The 16,850-nt window shown below is 36.3% G+C and overlaps 1 protein-coding gene across 2 annotated transcripts in view; it reads right to left on the reverse strand.

Annotated features, from left to right (window-relative positions):
* Positions 1 to 16,850, reverse strand: part of CNTN3 (contactin 3) — a 350,559-nt gene that overhangs the window by 209,729 nt on the left and 123,980 nt on the right. For both annotated transcript variants that reach the window (XM_060631569.3, XM_060631568.3), the window contains exons 3-4: positions 13,768 to 13,894; positions 2,421 to 2,596 (exon numbers count right to left, since the gene is read on the reverse strand). In XM_060631569.3, the coding sequence (XP_060487552.2) occupies positions 2,421 to 2,596; positions 13,768 to 13,894 (303 nt within the window). The remainder of the gene's footprint in view (positions 1 to 2,420; positions 2,597 to 13,767; positions 13,895 to 16,850) is intronic.

Consider the following 16,850-nt stretch of genomic DNA (forward strand, 5'->3'; position numbering starts at 1 on the left):
ATGGAAGTGGGAACAAACACTGCCTGTAGATCCAAAAGAGCATTTCAGAAAACTGACTATATCCTCAAAAGAATACAAACAAATAGATGTGGCCTCATCGAAGGACGAACAGAAATTCAAAGGAAAGAACAGCCTGAGGTAAAACGTATTTCAAAAAATAGGACAAAAAAAATCCAGTACACAGAGTATCAGTGCCTTTTAAATATGAGTAAATCAAACATAAAACTAAAAGATATAAAAGAAGGAAAATTTCCTAAACTGTGTACAAAACATGCAATTATAATAATAACTCAAATTCTAAGCAAAGTAATTTTAAAAAGAGCTAAACGTTGCTGTATGCTAGAAATATGCATGTTTTTAACTAAAGGGATGAAGAAAAATTATCACATATGCAACCAAGTGAGACAAAAAAGCAACAAAAAAAGGAAATGGTGGTGAGCTCCCAAGAAACGGAAGTGAGTCTGATCTCAGACTTGTGTTCAGCAACACTAACTCCATAAGACAATAGGACATCATATGGGAATTCTTTGGCAGTTTGGGGATTCAACTTTTGTACTAACCAGAAGGTATCTGCATACTCAAGTCAAAATAATGACATTCTTTAAAATGTAATACGATGAAACAGGGGCATCTGGGAGGCTCACCTGGTGATGCATCAAGACTCTTGATTGCAAATCAGGTCATGATCTCACAGTTCACCCTGCATCAGGCTCTATGCTGATAGCACGGAGTCTGCTTGGGATGCTTTCTTTCCCTCTCTTTCTGCCCCTCACACATGCGTGCACTCTCAAAATAAATTTTAAAATATGATGATACATAGTTCCGTTTTTAAACGTGAGTTATTAAATAGTAAATATTTAAAAATGGAGATACTAAAAAAATAAAAATGCAAGAATGGGAAGAGGTCTCATGGCGGGCACTGAAACTAGGTAAAAACACTGATACCTCATAGATTCTGGCAAAATTCTGGTTAAAGACAATATGCACATATTAAATCATTCATGAGAAAAATATTATATGTATACTTAGTATATACACACATACATGCATATATACATAGTGCCTAATATATATGCTTGCCCTGTATGTGTATACACACACACACACACACACACACACACACACACACACACCCCTCTATGAAAACGGCAGAACAACAATTTAAATCAATAACCACAGAAATCACCAGGACAGCAAAATATACAGGAAGGGAAAAAAGGAACGAAACTTATTGTTTAAAATGGAGTAACTCTGAAAAAACAATTTAGATTTAAAATTCTGGCTATTAAAAGAACATATACAATACTAATTGGTAAACTTCAAGGCAAACTTAAATTTGTATGATATAAAATCTAGCTTTCAAAGTACTCAGGAAGGTACAGCTTTAAATCAGAGAGCCAGAAACACTGTTCATCGAAGATAACAAAGTGAAAACAATGGAAAGAGCAAGTAAGTATGCAAACAGAGCATGCAGAATATAGTATCAGGAGCAAAACCAACCATTGTCATTATAAAGAACAGAAAGCTGCAGAATAAACCATGCATTAAATGACACATCATCAATTTCTTAATGGCTTGTGGCTGTGGGGAGACAATACTACCACATTATAAGAACACATGCATTCCAATTTCAGAATTACTGAGGTATATGTAAAGAACTAAGAGAAACCTTACAACCAAGGTAACCCTAAGATGCATTACATACAAAATATACAGCTAAAGCAAAGGAACAGAAACTAAAAGAAGCAAAAAGTAGAAAGTAGTCACAAGATATTATCAGGAAGATAAAAACTAAATGAGATCTCTGGTCCCAATTCAGAATTCCCTGGAGAAAGGCTGTGATTTTTCTCAGGTTGGGCCACAAGTTCACCCAGGTCCAATTAACACGGTACAAAGCTGGCCTCCAGAGCCCTGCCTCAGTGAGGGTTGCCCTGAAGGTCACTGTGAGCTGGGCAAAACCACAAGGGAGGTCAATAAGATTCTTTTCCTTCTCATTGTCTTGGTTCCTTAAATCTTTTCAAATCTCTCAGACATAATTCTCTAATTTCTCTAATTTCTCTAATTTCAATGTTCTCCCAGAGCGAGGATCATGTCTGACAATTCCTTCATTTTCTTTTCAGTTCAAACGCAGTAGCAGACAGAGTAGCTACTTGATGAACATATTCTTAACTGGATTCTTTTTTCCATTCCTAAACAGAATCCTTACAAAAACAGCAAAATGGAAAACACACCCCCACGCATTTTAAGCTCTGATTTGTACAGTACATAGAGATCCAAAAGATCATACTGAATTGTCTCCTCAACCTATTTATCCAATTAATAAAATCCACGTATTGTTTCTGAAATCCAAAATGACCACACAAACTCAGTTAAATATTTTAAAATATTGGGTTTGCTAGATGTTGCAAATGTAAACTTACATGCAAACTGGAGTTTAGCTTCTCTGCTGACAATTGTCCCAAGTGAATTTGTCGCAAAACACTGGTAACTTCCCGTATCCCAGTTTCTGTTTGGGTTAATAACGACAAGATTTCCTCCGTTCAACTTATAGCGATATTCCATACTCGGATTAATATCACTTCCATTCAGCTGCCATCTGTAAAATAAATATCAAGATTTTTCCCCTCTTACCCCTCTTAATTTAATTTTTTAAATTTTTAAAAAATCCACATTATAAAATCTACTTTAAACATCACCTTTCATAAATGAGGACGATAAATATATTATTCCATGGTGGCATACCTGAATTGAAGCATGGCCCAGCTATTTAGCTGGGAAACAAATGGTTAAAGTATAGTAGAAAGCATAACAGAATAGCCTCTAGAAGTTAAGGATTTTTCAAGATTTTCTGAAGAGGTAAGAATGATCTGTTCACTGGGGGGAAAATTTAGGCTGGGTCTGCATAGGCAAATAGGAAGTAGAAAGTTGAGGTAATTATCTCATGTACTTCAGGCCAATCTCATGCTGCCAATGAAGGGGGGAAAGAGCACACTTCTTTTGATTTATTCAGACCGACTGAGCACATTTAATAAATTAATTGGATAAGTGCTCAACTATCCATTTCAATTTGTCTGGGTAAATACCTATCCCTGAGGCACTCTCCACTCCTCTCAGCCATCACAATGCTATTTCCTAAATGGCACACTGCAGTAAAAGACCCTAAATGCCACCAAGGGGGTCCGCAACAGTAAAGGCATTAACCCCAGAGCCATATTTATCAATAGGAAGCCAAAATAAGAAAGGAAAAAAGATGCTGGTTTTTAAACACGAGTTTTTAAACAGAAAAAACAGTTTTTAAAAGAGGAGAATACTTGACACATCAAAGTCGATTTCACCTTGAAAAACTCAGAAATAACCCACAGTCTCAAGAACACATCTGTTGTATAAATTAAGCCGTCTTCCTCCTGGAAGACTTAATTGTTACAGTAAAATTATACTATCAATTCTATAAATTTTTGTATATTATAACAACAATCATCTCAGTTGCTCATTGTAACTGAGAATGTGGGTAATCTAATACTCATTTTATAGATGAGGATTTCAATAAAAAAGTTGAGATGTCAGCTGTTCCCAAATAACTCATTACTGGACCAGAAGTAGTACTCATTTTTGAATCCCAGCTCAGAGTTCTTTACTCATGTCATGTGTCATCTAAAAATTGTTATATTAGTACATAAAATATTTAACTTGGACATATTACGTGCTCTGAAAACAAATAAAGACATGAAATGTGAATATTATCACAAATGAAAGTACACAAAATACAGTCTGATACCATTTATGTAAAGTTTTAAAACATATAAAGTAGTATCAATGCACTAAACATATTTTAAAACGTGAAAATGAAAAACCTCCACTTTAAGGTATTTTAAAGCTCTCATGGAAAGAAAGTGGGGTATGTTTGGGGGCAATACGAGGAAATTTAGGTTTTTGGTTTTCTTTCTCTTTTTTTAAATGTTTATTTATTTTTGAGAGAGAGAGATCAGGAAAGAGGTAGAAAGAGAGGGGACAGAAGATCTGAATCAGGCTCCATGATGACAGCAAAGCCCAACGTGGGTCTTGAACTCACAAACCATGAGATCATGACCTGAATGGAAGCTAATGTTTAGCCAACTGAGCCACCTACATGCCCCTGTCTTTATTTCTTAAGTTGAGTAGTGGTTTTATGAGTGTTCATCATTACACTAGATTATGTGTTTATATCATTTTCTATATCTGAATAATACCTAATAAAGTTTTAATGATGGAAGCATAGGAAATGAACAAATGTATAAGTTTAGTCCCACATTTCAATGGTTTCCAGGCAGGTACAAATGCAGACAAACCACATGGAAGACACAGTCCTACACATGCTGGGTTTGACTTTCAGAGAATAAATATGACAGTAAATCACAAGTGGGTGGGTTGAAATTCTTTTTAATTTTTACTTATTTTTGAAGGAGAGAGAGACAAAGTGTGAGTGGGGGAGGGGCAGAGAGAGGATGACACAGAATCGGAAGCAGGCTCCAGGCTCTGAGCTGTCAGCACAGAGCCCAACGTGGGTTTGAACTCATGAGCCGTGACATCATGACCTGAGCTGAAGTTGGATGCTTAACCAACTGAGCCACCCAGATGCCCCATGTGGTGGGTTGAATTTTTAAGCAATGAATGGTTTGTAAGCTTCTGAGCATCTTAATGCTTGCATTGGGAAAAACTCTAAACTCAAATCAGAAAAGATGTAGTTAATTTCATACACTTTTGAACGACAGACTCTCATGACAAAGGGTACTTGTATTTTTGTTACCCAGAAAATACACTTTGTTGGGGGAAAAGAGGATTTTAGCTCTAGAGTTAGAATCTTTATGGCCTGACTAAACATGTCTGAAGGCTTAATTTGAAAATTGTGTTTTTGTGTTTAGCTGATGAATAATAAAGGTACAGTGGCTATGTGGAAAATTGAAAAGATAAATAAAAATATGGAGAAGCAATTCTTCTTGCCTACTTAGTAGCTGGAAAGATTTAAGATATCATAAAGTATGTAGGAAAATACTTTATATCAGTAAGTGTCTAAGATCTGAAAGCTATCTTCCCAAAGCTTTGACTAAACAACTAAAATGGAAAAGATTTTTTCATGCATAAATATTTCGTACTTTCTTTAGCTCGATCTTCATCACATAGACTGAATGCCTAGATTATTGCATTATGTGAAAAGGCAAAATCTACTCCCTTTTAAATATGTTTCCGCTATGCCAAAAGTAAGTGCTTTGCTTCACCAAACTCTTCAGAGCTAAGACATACCCAAAAGAATGTTAATTTTCTTTTAACGAAGTGATACAATTATTTCCCTCCTTCTTAACACTATTTATTATTAAATGGACTTCATCCCCAGATGATATAAAAGTCCTCAGTTATCTTGTTAAACACTGATTATTTTTCCTCTTACTGAAAGTATGTGAATTAAAAAGGTCTGTATTTATTTAAACTCTGAAATGTGTAAGGAATCTCTGGGCCTGAAATTCCAAAAAATTATCACATCCTGAGAAAATAGTGTACTTAAGTTCCCAATGCAAAATATTCATATTTAAGCCTGATTTCTAAATATTTCTGATACTTTCTTCTGCATAAGAAACCTTCAAGAAAACTGAAGGCATACACACACTTACTCCTTTTACAAAGTATGTGTCCAATAAATCTACAAATTAGACTAATTTTCTTTGCAGTAAATTGTAATCAACTGCTTAGAGTTCAAGAACAACACATAGTAATAAAGTGTGACAGGTGAGTGGCACATTGAGGCCATGAATTTGGGAAGTTTTTAGAGGCAGATACTGACTTTTAGTTTTGCACATACACAATTATTTGTAAAAGGTGCAGATGTCCACTTTTAAGAATGAAGTGTGAAGTTCATGAGAAACTCTAAAGTTTCAGAATAAAGTCTTTCTGAAATATCAAAATTGCTTTAAAATTCATAAAAGTAACATTTGCGCACCCAAATTCCATTCCAAAAGGCTTAATGCAGTGATCTGGAGCAAGAAAAGACAGCCCAGTGGCTCTTGGGGTTGCATATACCAGTATTTCAATCATATAACATTTACATTGTGCTCTAGAAACAGACTAACCTTGTAGATTTAGCTCAGTGGTAAATGTCACAAGATTAAGCACCTTTGTATAATCATCATGTTGTAACACTCTTGAATGATCTTATAAGTTCATTGCCAGCCTCCAGTGTTCAAATGCTCATTCTACACAAATTAGGATTTGCTTTTAGAATCCACAAGTGAGAAATGGTCTAATATTCATATTTCACAAATCTACTCATTCTCACGCAATGAGCTCTCATCCCCTCGCATTTCTTTGTGTGGAGGTTATCTGTGAATTTTTTTCTGGGCCAATGAGTAGAAGCTGAGGGCTGGAATGAGAAGTTCTGGGCTGTGCACTCTGCTAGGCTGAGACAACATGAATTTGATCTATCAACTTCTAAAATCATGTCTGCATTGTCTACACAACAGGGCGCTGGTTATGTCCTCACTGGAGAAACACTGGGCAGGTGGGGATAAGGAGGTTGGGCCAAGCCTGTACAATAGAATGGTGGGAGTCTATGGCAAATTTCCCTGTAAACGTTTTTTGAATACAATTTCTTTAAAACATCATGCATGCCGTTGAGCCAACAGGTTTTGAATTTTGACTATAACAGCAAAAGGTACCTGACACAGGGGCTATTACAACTGGCAGTTACTGCTTTTTCATGAGGAAAACTATAATTGTTACTTCTGGAAAACATGCTAAAACATCAGTGACTGAGGGTACAAGAATCACTGCCTTCCAATACAAAGAACAAACTGTGTAAGAGTGTGCGTGTGTGCATGCAAACATGAATTTATGTAAGAAGTTAAGTCAGTACAAAAAGCCTACACTTTCAGAGTTGAAAGGTGCTTTTGAAAGCATGACCTCCAATGCCTGATGAGTGTTTCAATCACTGCTGAATTCCCACCATCAGCCATAATAGCTGGTGCATGGTAGGGTCTCATAGAAGTTTCCTGAGTGGAGTAACTTAGCCATAACTAACTTCCATATAGTCGTCCCTCCCTGTGGTCAGCCACATTAGTAACAAACATCTCAAAGATGAGGAAGGAATGCATATTTATTTTCACTTACTTATTAGTTCTTATTTACTTACCATTCTAGTTATTCGATGATATGGCAACCCTTACACAAAACCTCAATGGCATGAACAACAATCATGAACATAATCATAGACATATCTTGCCACTATAATTTCAGGCACCAAGCCCTAAAACGGGTCTTTCACTAGAACCTGATAACAAGGTTGGAGACTGTCACCCTTTAAAAAGTGAAACTAACTAAACTGACTGACATCAGGTAGTTTCAAAATAATCCCTGGATACAATTCACCTCACAGTTGTTTATACAAAGCTAATGTCCTTCAGGATAGCTATGCTATCACACAAAATCTGGTCAGGAAAACGGAAATACAAACAATAAGCTGGTAAAAAAAAAAAAACATCACACGTTAGACTGGAACATAAAGTGAAGAGAACAAAATAATTTGCTGAAATCTTTAGGGAGTGGGGCTAAGTTTTGGAAATAAGCCCACACTAAACACTTGTTAAATCAACGGGCAATACTTTATTTGGGGGCTGACAGGAAAATTAGGAATTTAATCACAGAAGCAATTTGTGGTTTTAGATGTGGCTTTCAAGTTAATAAGCAAATGCATTTGTGTTCAAATGCAATGTTTGTTAATATGTTTACTGAAGTGATGAGAATAATTGCAGCCCTTGAAAGAATGAATGTCTAAATTTGCATATTCAATACTTTATCCAAAAATAACTAGTTAGGCTTCGGCAATAATTGCCAAAGATATAAACGAGTTAAATTGCAATGCTGTGTTTTTTAAAAATTAAGTTTTTAAGATGTGTCTTATGACATAGATTTCCATTTCTTCTCACTCATAGATAAATTTTAAACATACATATTTAAGAAAAAAACACTGGGATTAAAAGCAACTGTTTAGTTTACATAGCTATAGCCTCATTCAAATTGATCACTGATTGCCTTAAAATTACTGGTACAAGAATAATAAAAGAGGTTTGCCATTCCGGCTTTCTCTGTACCTGTTTTTGCTTTTTTCTGGTAGCAGTGCTCCCTCACTCCCTTTGAAGAGGCCACTCCTCACATGACTTGACCTGACCACTCAGAACAATCCTTGTCTTGGCCTCAGTGCTTAGTTAAGAATATGAATGTGGCCCAACTGACTTAACCTGGCTTTGGTCCTTATGTGTTATCCTGTCTTTTCACTCCACTGCAAACACACAAGAAAGAACAGCACCAAATGTGATGTGAATTATTTTTTATAATTCTGTCTGTAACATCTAACTTCTACATTTTTCTTGGATATTGATTGCTCACACTATTAGCAGTTTTTAAATGTCATGTTTTTTTCTGACACTATTCAGAACTTTTGATGACACTAGTAGGAAGGATGCCTTCTTTTTCCAGCTGCTAAGGGGAGGATATAAGTAAGCTTTGTGTTCCATGCAATCAGCTTTGTCACCTCATGGGCGATGTGTCTTAAAATGGAGCCCAAAAAAGGAATCGATCCACACTTAAGAATACGCTCTAAAATGTACTATTGACCACTTCTAACCGTCTGATCCTTCATGACATTCTTGGCTCCTAAACATGACCTAATCCCAAATTTGCTTTGTTTTCCCCCATTAACTTCATTCTATTTTTTTTTTTTTCATGCTCCAATTCAGCATGCACTATTTGCTAGGCATTTGGAAGGTGAGGGTGAAGAACAAACCGTCTTCACCTTTAAGGGGGTTACATCCTACCAAGACAATCACACATTTCATTTTGGTAAGTTTTATCATACAAGTAGGTATGGAGTAAAATGGGCACTATATCATTGGAGCATGGACCCCAGTACAGCGGATATTAAGAAGGCTTCATGAGAGAGGCAGTAACATAGCCAAGTTTAAAATGCTCTGTAAGAGATGCTGTCTACCTCCACTTCCCTCTGGCACTATAGATATTCTTTACTCTTTAATGGTTAGCAATCATGCCAACCATGAGAACATGTCATTGCTCATACAGCTGACTGTAGGTGTGGGGACCAGAACTGATCAGCTGGAGAAGTCGGGATGCTAAAAGTTGTTGAGCATGAAGATAAACACAGAGAATCAGGCCTACTAATCCAGCAGAAAGGATTTTGTCTCCCGAAGGGCCAAGAGAATTTATTTTTTATTAAAAAAAATTTTTTTTTATGTTTATTCATTTTTGAAAGACAGAGACAGACACAGCACAAGCAGGGGTGGGGCGGAGAGGAGGGACTAGGAATCTGAAGCAGGCTCCAGGCTCTGAGCTGTCGGCACAGAGCCTGACACGGGGCTCGAACTCATGAACCGCAAGATCATGACCTGAGCCAAAGTTGGATGCTCAACCGGTGGCTATGCTGCCACCCAGGTGCCCCAGGCCAAAAGAACTTAGAGGAACAAAAACACTTATTTGTCTTGCAGCATAAAAGTGAAATAACAGTGACATCAGATCTTACATGCCAACAAGATAATGTAAGGGAAAAAGTGCATACAATCAAAATATTATACATGCTCTACATGTAGAATATATATAGCATATATAGTGCATACAAATGTAGTACATATATGGAGCCATATGTATTACCACATGTGGTACCATGTACAGTAATACGTGGTGTGTGTGTACATATGTGTGTGTGTGTGACTGTGTATATATGGGCAACAAGAAAACTCAGATTTTTCTTCCTTACAGTTTACTCTTTCAATAAATGGTGAGCAGCAATTAGTGGTTCTTATTTTCCTCTTCTACCTTAAACTGAATGCATTTAGTTGATTTTCAGTAAATTCCAATACAGGGAACCATACCTAAAAGGGAGAAACCGTGGCCAGGGGAGATGATATTTTGCAAAGATACTTAGTCCATATAACTTGTATATCCAATATTGTTCACAGTGTACTTTATTAACATAGTTTACTTATTATATAGAGCTGGAAGACAATAAGGTTGTGGTTACTTCCTTTTTGGGAGAACAAAAAAAACAGAAAAGCTGTGGATTCAAGGATCAGTCTAGAGCAGAGCCATCCAACAGAAGTTTATGGAAGCATAAAAATGGTCTTTGGTTCCTTCCAATACAGTAACTATTAGCCCCACATGTCTACTCAGCACTTGAAATAAAGCTGCTCTGACTGAGGAAATACATTTTTAACGTAACTGATTTAAATCTCCCGGGTCAACTTTTGGCCACTGGCTACCACATTGGACAATACAACTCGTAAGTCTCAAGCTAGAATAAATGTTGAAAACATAAAACCCACGTGGGCCACATTTCACTTTAAGACTTATTTTCTTTGGCCTACATTACAAGAGATTCCAAAGAGAAAACACCTGAATTTTAAAACATCTCTTGAAAAGCTTTTGTTGTACTGGACCAGGATACCTGGATGGTAATCACTGGCTAGTGCTGAGAAGCAGTTGTCACCATTCAAAAGGCTTGTGGCTGAATGTTGGATAGTTTCCAGTCATTACTCAATGTATCTATATGTTCTCAAGGCACATCCACCTCTTTGAGCTTTTTACCTGCCTGGTCGCCATTAGATATCTACATATTCTGCCCCAGTCTGTCTCAAACATGTGGTTCCTTTAAAGGCTGAATGGCATCCGTAGAAGTGACTTAGCTGGGGTCTTTCATGTGAGCAAACTGTGAAATAATGGGCATTTATAACCCTACGAAAAGTCAGGGAAAATCCCTCCCACTTAAGAAAGTTACTAATACTCCCTCAGGGTAATCTCTTCTGTCATCATCAGCAATTACAATGAGAATACATACTAATTAACCTTTAAATATAGGCTTTGGGGCTTAGGTGGGGAGATGGGGTGGGGAGAAGAATAAAAGTCTCAATTAAACCCTAACACAAGTAATTTCTCTTGAGAGTTTCTGAACTTTTGGATATCTAATATGGCCAATTAAGAGTTCTTTTTACCCAATGGGAGAACCAAGAATATATCTCTCATCAGACAAATTTGCCCCAGTCTACAAGATAGGCTGTGGGCTTTCAAAGGGTATTCTTTTATCAGACTCTTAAACTTTATTTCAAATCTTGGGAAACAGGGTTGGATTTGTCTTCAACTTGTAAATTTCACATGAACCACTGATTTTCCCCTTGATATCCATCTATCTAACTGCTTATCCTTATAAACCCTTATAAAAATATATCCTTTCTCTGATGTCATGTCAAAAAGCAAATCCCCAACTTCAGTGCTTTTCCATATTTATACCATTTATCTGTAGTTTCTAAAGGATAGTTAAAAAATAAGAACAAGCAAGCATATTTTCTCCTGAAATATTTAAAGAATTCTACAAACTATTCCATGATTGACTATTGAAGTCAAAAGATAGGAGAAAAAAATCAGGTCATAACTGAAGGTGTTGCCTAAGTAGATAAGGTCATAATTACAGCCTACAGGGTTGTATACTCCCATTTATTCCTTCAGCATAACCTCTTACACAGATAACATGAATAACGGGGAGTTGTTGTTACAGGAAAGCCTTGTATTTTCACAATGTAAAGAGGTTCCCTTATGCTTTTTTTCAAGGTCTCGACTTCTAGTGACTATAAACCTTCAGTTTAAGTGGAATTTTATACTGGTTACAAGTCTTAACTTTAGAGAATCTTTAGAGCTATAATGAAAGTGTCTGCTCAATCTGGCTACAAACCAAGTATTTTAGAACCATATCTACCATGTTAAATTTCTTCATTTATCAGACACAAAACTGATGGATCAATTTAAGTCGCATATCTCCTGGTCTCAGGTACAGATTCTGCTTAAATTGGAACACACCACATCCCAGGCCACAACATAAAACCTAAGAGGCACTGTGTAAATGGCAGGACCTCTTCATCAACATTTTACACATGGCATCAGTATGTTTAAAGACACTCTCTGGCATTACAATAAATACCTGATATATAAAGAAATTAACACAACAACAGGCTATTTCTGGATTTCTGACCTCAAGACTTCTTGCTACTTGATAAAAGTTTACAAATACAATTAAACTGTTAATTTAGAAAAACACTCTTGTCTGACTAAATCTTTTTCCCCTGAACACATTTATCATCAAATTATTCATAAGATAAATGCTAGGAATACAACTTCACTGACAACAGAGAAACAGCCCACAGATGAGTCATTCATATGGATTCTTTATCATATTACAGTCATATCTAAAAGGATAATCTTCTGTTTCAGGGAGAAATGAATAGATGAATGAAAATGCCGGCAAAAAAATGTTTCTAGGATAACGTCTTTTATTAAAGTTGATGTGTTCATCTTTCTCCCAAAGAAGAAAATATTTTCAGATGTTACATGTGCTCAAGTTTGACTAATTGAACTAACTCATAAAATACAGATTCTTGTATTTTTTTAACTTTATGTTATACTTTTCTTATTTCTACAGCGTGAGGAAGAGGCAGAGAGAAAACTTTTTACACCTCTGTCAATTCTGACCAGTAACCTGGAATCATTGTGTATTCTGTTGAAAGTACACAGCAGGTGCTCAATAAATATATCTTTGAATATTATTGAAAGAGACTGACTTAGGTTACTTCCAGATGTAAAAATACAAAGGTCTACCTTCTAACCCGATGCTGACCCAATTGAACAATGAATGTTGGCTTCTATTATTTACATGGATTAAGAAAACAATAGAAGTTCTATAAGGTCTGCATTAGTACTCTTACCACTTAGAATTTTATTAACACAGGCTGAAGTATGCTTGTTCTGCAGATTACAGAGGAGGTTTTGCCAAGAAACTAATATTGTAAACAGAGTTTTCGAGACAAATGCTCACAGTATCCAAAAGAGCATGTTGTTCTCAAGGTGCCTCGAGCACTTTCTCATTGCCACTTATATGAAAGCAGCATATGCTGTTTATAAATAATTCATTTCTTCATTAAATTGGGTCACCTAAGCACACATAACAGTAAAAATAGTTAAGCTTGTGCTTTTTTAAAAAAAGTAAATACCCATCCCATCCAAATCATCCATCATCAACCTCCAAATATTAATATTTTTATCTTAAGCGGATGGGAATTCAGACTTTTTTCTCTTATACCTTTCTGTGATGTTTGACGGTTTTCAGTGAACAAGTATTATTCATGTAATCTGAAAAATACATACTCTTACATGAAAAAAAATCTACTAAACTAATATAATTTCTCTTTGAGAATAATGAAAATAACTTTAGTAAGAATGTACTTTATTCCCCTATACTTAGTGAACCTTCACACACATGGTCAGTAAAATGGTAAAGAAAGAAGTACAAATAGCCAAAAAGTAACTTTTTTAAAAACTATGACTTCTAACTACCTTTGAAACATTTGATTTTATCCCCACCATGGATATGTTCCCAACAAGTGCACGTAAACTAATGAGTTTATAAATTAAATTGCACTATAAATCAGTGAAAATGCATTGTTTATTTAAGATATTCTGCTACGTCTTTTTTAAAACAAGGAATCTCATTGTAAAGTGAATAATGAATCAAATATATACAGTATGGATCCAATGTTTATGTATCAGAACTGCTGAACATAGCATACAACTGCAGTTTCATGTATTATTTCTTATGGATGCCATACATATATTGAAGCAAAAAAAAAACCCCAAAATCACAATGGCCACATTGTTATTTCTTAATTTGGATTTGCAAACTTTCCACTGTACCTGTAATGAGGTGAAGGGTTGCCTCTCGCTTCACAATTTAAAGTTATTTTTTTATCCTCTGAACCAACAGGGAAAATGCTGTTGCTGGGCTCTCTGATGAACACTGGACCTTGTAAGAGAAGCTCACCTGTAGGGGTGGGAGACATCCAAAAAGCAATCATAATAAGGAAAAGGTATTCTAGAACTGAAGAATAAAAATAAGCAACCAGTATCTGCTCTTTAAAGCAAACGAAGAAAAAGCAGGGATTGCTTCCCTGGTCTACAATACGTGCTCTGCAGGTATTACTTTGTCAATGAGGCTCAGTTACACCGTTAACAGCCTAATAACGTGTATGACAGAATGAACATTAGTATGAAAACCACTGCTATATTAATAAAACCTTAAAAGCATAAATAAGCCTGTACTAATTACTTAATCTTTTTAAATATATTTTTTAAAGTTTATTTACTTTTGAGAGAGAGAGTGTACACGCACACATGCACGAGTGGGGGTGGGGGGGGGGAGGGTCGGGCAGAGAGCAAGGGAGACAGAGAATGGCAGGCAAGCCCTAAACTGTCAGTGCAGAGCCTGACATGGGGCTTGATCCCACAAACTGTGAGATTGTGACCTGAGCTGAAATCAAGAGTTGGATGCTCAATCCACTGAGCCACCTAGACACCCCTCTAGTAATTACTTTTAAAATTATAAACTCTACCTAACTTTTCACTGATGCATATCCTATTACAGGGGCTCTTTTTGTCATAAGGGTCTTTACAAAATGAAAGTTGTGTTCAAAATAAGTTGAATACTTGAGTATGATCTTTCTCATAAAATCTGCCATACATACAAATCAGAATGTTGACAATATTATTTTTCTGTTTTGACCTCCAAAACTCAACATTTGGTGGTATTTCCATTTTATTACCAGCCAATTTAAAAGAAGGTTACAACCCTAAGCAAGTATCTTTTAAAAGGTTTTCTACTTTAGTTAAGGCAATTTGAGTACTTTCTGAGAATTTACACACACACAAAGACACACACACACACACACATCTGTCTTTGTGCTATGAATTTAAAAAGGAACGAGATAACGCCATCAACAAATGCTTATGCTACTTTAGTTGTACAATCATTGCCAGTGCATTTCTGAAAACAAATGAATCCACAGGAAAAAGAAAAGAAAACTCTTCATTCTCCTATCTTGGAAAGCTCAGTAAAATTGGAGGAATTCCTGCTGAAGCAAAGATTTACCATAATTATGAGGATAATAAAATAATACTGTAAATAATCATTGACATGATGAAAACAGCAGTAGTGAAAGCCAGTGTGTGAATCTTATGTGGCCATTACACGTTCTTTAATCTTCACAGAGATAATGATTTCCAATGAACAGAAGAGGAGCACTGGGCCCAAAAGTGGCCAGGAGCGAGGGGCAAGTTCACATACTGCATTTCAGAATGTACACACTCTAGAACATCTGATTTCAGAATCCAGGCAGTGATGCCTGTTGCCTTCTGCTCCAAGAATGTAGCCTTGCCCTTCATCTGGCTATTGCTCTCAGCTTCTGGCAGGTGACCAAAGTCATACATGATAGAAATGCTTTTGTTTACGGTGGTGATGGCCACATTACATCTGAGAGTGGGACCAGTCATGCTGATAGTCTTGGATGGGGACTGGCGACATCACAAAGATCAACCGTGTAATTGTAGGTAAAAGATTTGATTCACAGGGTATGATCTAACTTGAGCAACTGAGCTCCACTGCATGTGCCTTCATCAGTCCTAACTATGTAATGAAGCCCCAGTAAAAACTCTGGACACTGAGGCTTGGCAAGGTTCCCTGGGTGGCAATAGTCCTTGTGTATTACCACACATCAATGTCAGGAGGTTTACTCATCCTGAGGACAACAAAAGCTTAGCATTTGGGGTTGTGCTAGACACTGTCTGATGTGTCTCTTCATTTGGCTGATTTTAGTGTGTATCCTTTCCCTAAAATAAGTCAGAATTATCAGTATAATAGCTTTCAGTGATGTCTGTCAGTCCTAGGAAATTATCAAAGCCAGAACTTGCAGCTGATGTTAGAAATGCAGGTAGTCTAGGGACTGTGCACTCAAACCTCAAAGTCTGCTAACTCTGAACACCTTTCCCCTGCAAAATCAACATGCCATTAACCCTTAATACTACCTACCACAAGCTGCTTAAGAAAGCAGCTTGCTTGGGGTACTTGAGTGGCTTAGTTGGTTAGGCTTGGAGTTCAACTCAGGTCATGGTCTCAAGGTTTGTGAGTTCGAGCCCCACATCAAGCTCTCTACTGTCAGCAAAGAGCCCACTTCAGATTATCTGTCCCTTTCTCTTTCTGCCCCTCCCTCCTCACACTTCTCTCTCACTCTTAAAAATAAAATTAACATTAAAAAAAGGCAGCTTGCTATACTTTCTAGTCCCCAGACTTTATTTACCTCTGAGGGGAAAATCACACAAGGTAAAAAATCTCACTTTTCTTTGTGGAAAAGGAGAACTTTCAGAAGAAATGGATTTTGAAATAGCTACTAATGTCCCTAATCCAAAAGATCCAATGTTGTCATTTTCTTAAATTTTTCCCCCAAGTAAGTTTATTGCATAAAAATAAATAAATAAAAATAAATAAAAATAAATAAATAAATAAATAGATAATCAGCTTCATTAATCAAATTTATGGTCTTGGGAAGCTGAAACTAATTCTAATGCCTATTTGTAAGTATTTACAAATGTGGTGGATTTTTCATAACATTTTTTTTCTGGTGGAACAGCTCTTGATTTACTTTGAGTGGCCACTTTATTTCACTTAGGATATGGGATTGCCATTATTTTTCTGAAAAACTTTAACATATGTAGCACTTGACAACAATACTATAGTAACATAATGGTGTAGATTTAAAAATTCCAGGTAAATTGGGGAGAGAAGCTGACAGAAGGAAAATTAGCTCGAGATAAGAAAGGAATGATTTCCATGAAAAAGATAAAAAGAGGTGTTTTTAATAATTTCCTATAAGTGGCCACAACGAAAACCCAAATATGCAATCCAATCACCATCTAACATAAGTCATATCCCAAAATGGTGATCTAAT

The sequence above is a fragment of the Panthera onca genome, chromosome A2 (assembly GCF_046562875.1).
Source record: "Panthera onca isolate mPanOnc1 chromosome A2, mPanOnc1 haplotype 2, whole genome shotgun sequence".
NCBI lineage: Eukaryota > Metazoa > Chordata > Mammalia > Carnivora > Felidae > Panthera > Panthera onca.